At 38.1% G+C, this 6,175-nt stretch overlaps 1 protein-coding gene across 1 annotated transcript in view; it reads left to right on the top strand.

Annotated features, from left to right (window-relative positions):
* The first annotated feature begins 264 nt into the window (after positions 1-264).
* LOC115887330 (GTP-binding protein GEM-like) overlaps positions 265-6,175 on the top strand; it is a 47,388-nt gene continuing 41,477 nt past the window's right edge. The window contains exons 1-2 of the mRNA XM_030906735.1: positions 265-420; positions 594-770. Coding sequence (XP_030762595.1) covers positions 360-420; positions 594-770 — 238 coding nt within the window. The 5' untranslated portion in view covers positions 265-359. The remainder of the gene's footprint in view (positions 421-593; positions 771-6,175) is intronic.

Genomic DNA, 6,175 nt, shown 5'->3' with positions numbered 1-6,175 from the left:
TGCAAAAACTAGTATGGATACTACACAACAACAAACTATTAAAAATTGTCCCTCCTTTGTTTGGCACCAAAAAAAATAGCGGTCTATAATTTAAGATCACAGATTTTGTTCCTACTATTTTCGTTGATTAATAATTAAATACCTTCCAAATTTTACTTAAAGGTGTATTTAGGTTTTAAAAACAAAGCACTGATTTTTTTAATTAATTTACCGAATAATTGTGGTATTCAATAATACTGAAAATAATTTCTAGGGGTAGACGTCGCCAGCTACCTTCTCCAAACGATTCCAGTACTTCAACCCCAACGGAAAAACCTAAAATACACAGATGCAGAAAATCAACTTCGGATTTGACGGATATGAGCGACGATGAGCACAATACCACTACCACAGCACTCAGTAGATCTGGATCAAGGAAAGGTAAGGAAACTTTAACAAATTTTAATCAACATACATGATATCAAGATACATGAAACAGTTTGACCCTCTTTTAAATAATACTTAGATTTTATCTGAAAATATCTCGGAAAAAAATCGCAACGCGCCCGGTATACCTTGACTGTTTTTGTTGATTATTAATTGGTATGTTTTAGGTTCTAAAGGAGGTCTAGCATACCTGGCGAGTAGAAAAAGTTCTCGTGGTTCAAGGGAGTCGATATCCTCAGTATTAAGCAACGCTTCTAACGCTTCCAACGAAGGATTGGGTCCGTTGAACTTCCAACACCCTAGAAACAGGCAGAGAAGAACTTCTAATTTTCTGGAACTTCCAGGTATTGTTAATACATAAACAGTTACATACATCAAATCATCATTACTTCATTTCTTATAATTAATGAAAAAAAAACACGAGTAATTCACAGTTTCATTCAGAACCTGTATAGACAGACCACCCTGTATATATGCATTGCATAATAGACCTGAATTTATTGCATCGGGAACTGGGTCACTAGATCGAGATAAAAGCAAAAAGGAACGAGAGGCCTCTCGCGTTTTCATGCTGAACTGCTTTCGAAACAAAAGTCAGTCCAAATTGAAATAAAGCGAGGCAACGCTTTGTTTAGTACTGAATCTTGTCCCATTTATAAAGCTTAAATGCAGAAAATTGTTTCAACTATTTTTTTACAACAAATATTTAACTATTTTTAAACCATTTTAGTACAGAGACTATATCTTAAGAAGACAAATCCCAAGGGGTGTCTCACTATTGGAAATACATGTACATTTTCTTAGCAGTCGCTGACAGTCATTGGCAGTCGCTTTTTTTCAAAACAAGTATTTTCCAAAACAACTGCCGGAAACACTGCGACCTGTGAGGCCTATTGTGTTTGCCCCCCTTCTATATCTGCACCCATTCTCCTATCCCTGTGCCCTGCACTAGCTTATGCAGATCCTTGATAGGATGGGAGCATAGTTCCTCCGGTTCTAGCCTAGCTTTCCCAAATAAAAAGTATCGATCCAGAGCCTCGCAATGACATATTATGTGCTCCGCTGTTTCAGGATCTTTATCGCAGAGTCTGCAGCGAAGACTTCCTTGATACAGGTTGACCTTGTTCAGGTAACACTTGACCAAGAACGGTAAACCATAGATAAATGAAACAAGTTTAGATTGGAAAGTGCCCATAAGGACAATGTAAACACTATTTGGCGCTATTCTTGCAACGGTCGCGACCCAAATTTCGGAGCGGTTCGGCTTTTTCCGGAATTATATCGCCAAATATTGTTTATACAAATTTATTATTATTTTCGTTTAATTTTATAAATAAAATACAGTGTGTTGCATACAAAAAACTTTATTTTATATAAGGACGCATGTATGAAATACCTATGAAACATTGGAAACCGACGTTATGCCACGATCCACGATGGTTTTTGCAGTTCACAGTCCACAGCGCAGCTCTTTAAGTTTTTAATGCCACTTTTTCACAATTATCACCGGTTGGAGTAAATAAAATTTGAATTAAACTCACAAGATAGCAATAATTACTTTGAAAATGGACGCTATAAACACTTTTCCGAATTTCTTTAATGAGAGCGGTTTAGATTTTGAAAGATTATTATGATTTTTGAAGATTCTGACTTTGATAAGAGAAAATTATTTCTGTTTTTGTTTGCCGTTGTTCTTAGCGACCGCTATAGCAGCGCCAGATCGCGTATAACGGTCGCGACCCAAAATAATTTCGCGACCTAAAATTTTTACGGGCTTTCCAATCTAAACTTGTTGCATTTATCTATGCAGTAAACTAATAGGATTGCTCATCCTCATAAGACGTACGTTCGCCACTTCCCGCGCTTCAGCTGACAGTTGTGACGTCATTGTAGTCCTTATCAAAGCCTTGTCATGATAGTGTGTATTATTAGTTGCCTATGGTAGACTTATAAAAATAACAGCTGAGAAATGTTGAGTTAATTATTTTGTCAATTTTAAATGTGAAAAAGGTGTCTTTAAAGTTTTTAGAGCTATAGAGTGTCTAAATACGTTCATTTTGTGTTGTGGATTGTGACAAAGTGCTTACTAAGTGCCAACGATATTGTTTATTAATTATTTTAAAGCAAAATATGGAAGTATTCTAAAAAGAATGCTTGCAAAAGGTGATGTTGGGAGCTGCTGTTCTTAAAAATGCATTATCCGAGTATTTAATACGATTTATACAATTAATTTTCTATACTGCATACATATAAGGTGTTTAAATAAATAAACTAAATAATGAACGTTTTGCAGTCGGCAACCAATAAAGCACGTGTGACTAATAACCATGACAAGGACTAAAATGACGTCACAAAGCGAGTAGTTTTCGCATGCATCTGGCGAACACTTTTGGTTGAATGAGCAGTCCTATTAGGTTAACTGTTCTTGACACTTGATAGTAGAGATGGGCGGTTATTGGTAAAAAAACCGGTTATAGGTTAACCGGAATTATCTTTAAAAAACTTGTCAAAATTAACCGACACAAATTAACCGGTTATTCAAATAGCTAAGCAAGCTAGCAAAACTAAATATTTAGTTTTCCTATAGGTTTACTTACCTATACACTCCATAGGTCTACTTCAAATTTAGATAATAAACTTAGTTAAATGTACAAAATGAGTTTAAATAAAAATGCTAACCTCAGTTTTTTGAGTAGACATGGATATGATATTAAAACTAGTAATTACTTAACGTTCAAATAAACCATACAACTCACAAGTTCTACAATCTACAACCAAGTTATTTTAATCAAATACCAAAGAAAAATAAGGAGACTGAATGAATAAATAATGAAAGATTATCTTCATTCATTACTTGAACTTCAATTTTGTATTCTTAGTCTAAGCTTCAAGAGAGACTTCAAACTACAAATAAAATATATTTACGGTGAAACGTGGGTGAAACTGGGCGAAACCATGGAAAACGTTTGAAGAACCGTTGAAAATCCGTTAAAGTCTGTTAAAATTTAAATATAGAATTTAGAGAATGTATTTGAAGTTAGGTTCGTATCACTTGGCTAGTTGGTGGCTAGTAGTAGTCTATGGCATTAGTACTTTGTTTTACGGCCTGACCTGTCAGGGCCATTCGGCCGTTGTTTTGATTATTATCATCAGGGTTCGCCTGATGCCTGATTTAATTTTGACATTTAACGTTTGATATAATATATTTTCGTTTTGGGAGCGGGAGCGGGATCTCCCGTTATCGTCGTGATATCGGGAAGATCCGTGCCGTTCGCTTCTTCGAAATTTACGATTAAAACAGCTAATATTTAATTGTTACTTGTTTTAAACAAGTACGATTTTTTAAAAATAACCGGCTATAGGTTATTGAACGTAATGCAAAGGTATTAGGTTAATTGGTGAAAAAAAAACTACCTTTAAATAACCGGTTATTTTAGAAGAGAATACCGGTTATTCAAAAAACCGGTTACTTTTGCCCATCTCTACTTGACAGCCATGTGTCCTGTCAAGAGGCCTGTTGTAATCCGCACTTTATTCCTGCTAAGCATTAGCAGTTCTTTTGCGGTTTTAGAGCTAGGTCCATGGATAAAAGCCTTGATGTGCCTGTGCCCCTGTCTGTTTCTCCAATGGACATTCTGCTTTTCCCTGATCCAGAGTTTTAGTGCACTACGGGCCATACATTTGGTTATTCCCAGTACTGGCTCTGGACCAAGATAGGATGCCGATGATCCCTGCCTAGCCAGCTCATCGGCTTTTTCCTTGCTTTGGATGCCGCTGTGACTAGGCACCCAGAACAATTTAATTCTGTTCCTTCGTGCCAGACCTCCCAGTTCACCCAGGCATTCCCAGACGAGTCTCGACTATACCTTTGGGCTCATAAGCGCCCCAAGTGCCGCCTGACTGTCTGAGCATATATTGATGAGCTTACCTGAATAAGCTCTTCCATTGTTTTCTCTCGCACATTGTAGAATGGCGAATATTTCTGTCTGGAATACGGTCGAGTGTTTACCCAAGGAAAAGGATAAGCTTACCCTTGGTCTTTCCCCAAATACTCCAGCTCCTGTTCCTTCAGCGGTCTTTCACCCGTCTGCATACCAAGTTGGTTCATCCTGAAGGAATGTTACTTCCCCTAGGAGATGCAATCCACTTCCCCCAAGATGCCACGCCCACTCGGTGCCCACTGAGCGAGTATATAAACGCTCAACTTGTAGATTGTACTTTAGTTTATAATCATCTGCTGATGATGCTAACATGGTTAGCGAAACGCGCGCGCGTCCAGTGTAAAAGTAAAAGTGTTTTGGTGTATTGTGGTGATTTAGTGTTTTTATTTTACTGGGAACAGTAACAATGAAAGTTCCAAGGGACCAAACCCAAAGAGAACTACAGGAGAGGTGGCTGACACTTGCGTAAGACCATCCTCCGCAAGTGGCATACAAGTTACCACCTCCTCCAAAGGTCGGGAGCCTACCTCCTACCTCTAAACTCAACAGGCGACACAAGCTACCGTTTCGTCGACTGTGAAGGACACGGGTCTCCGTAGGAAGTCCTGGGACTGTATGATGAGTTATAACTCAAGAAAGGGGGACACAATAGATCTCTAAGGTCGCAGAGATTAACCCCCCTCCCACTTATTCTAAAATTCTAAAGAAGGAATGTTATATCTGTCCACATTCCTCGATCCATTTTGTTCACCTCGAATGGTTTGTGGTAGTGATAAAGAGGGATCATTTGGTCCGATCTCATTTGGAGTAGAGGTCCTCCGATAGAATCTCCCATCTTTAAGTTTACTGTTTCTGTCCTATTTCCCAGAGAAAAGACACTTTGTTGTCGATAGAGTCCCATTCTTGCCTCCGCCTGGATCACTATATGAAGAGGCGGAAGGTCCAGAAGCGCCTCCATTGATGCAGTGGGCGTTGATTTCATCGCCCCTGTTATGCTCAGACAAGCAAATCTTTGCACCTTGAGTTATAACTTATCATATTTCCCATCCTCCTCTGACAATAGCTGTTCATCCTCGGAGAAGGGGACATCTACTTCCTACGATGATATACAGTAGTACACTTTCCCCAGTTGGGGTTTAGCCCTTCGTCCCTTCACAGTCGAAAAGATTGTCTCCGGCTGAGGTACCCGTGAGGTGGATCATCATTCTCAGCTTATTCAACCATTTCCAATGAGGAAGATGCATATATTTTATTTTTCGCCAGAAACTGTTCAATTTATTAGAATAAATATGTATAAATGCAAAAAAAATTTTTTTCTTGAAAGCAGTACCACAATTTTATAAAATGGGCCATTAAAATACTATGGATAACGCAAACGACGCCTCGCGAATTGAAACGATATTCTATTGGTCTGACGTCACCCGCCGTTCTCGTCGACGCGCGATGGCCAGCAGCAGCCAGACGTGTTCCGTTTATGTACGTATTTAGATGGCGTACTAAGACATTTTTGTTGCTTTTAGCGTTGATTAGCGAGTTTTTATGCTTTTTGTGCAAAGTTATATTGTATGTGTTGTGTGTTCTGGAGAATTTTTAGTAATGACAGATTCGGGTTTGTAAAGCACAATCAGATAATCCTACAAAAAGCTTTTATGTTACAAGCTTCAAAATACAAATTCCCAATTTATTGGTGCTGAATTACGAGGAAAAAAACAGAGAGGTATGTAACATTTATTCTTTGTAGTACTGACGCATATTTAAGTATAAGTAGGTACATACTGTTACGAACTTTTATATAGTTATAAATTAAT

Source organism: Sitophilus oryzae, unplaced genomic scaffold (assembly GCF_002938485.1).
Source record: "Sitophilus oryzae breed Bouriz unplaced genomic scaffold, Soryzae_2.0 scaffold_115_pilon_pilon, whole genome shotgun sequence".
Classification (NCBI taxonomy): Eukaryota; Metazoa; Arthropoda; class Insecta; order Coleoptera; family Curculionidae; genus Sitophilus; species Sitophilus oryzae.
Note: the sequence above shows the minus strand (reverse complement) of the source record. Positions and strands in the feature narration are given on the sequence as shown.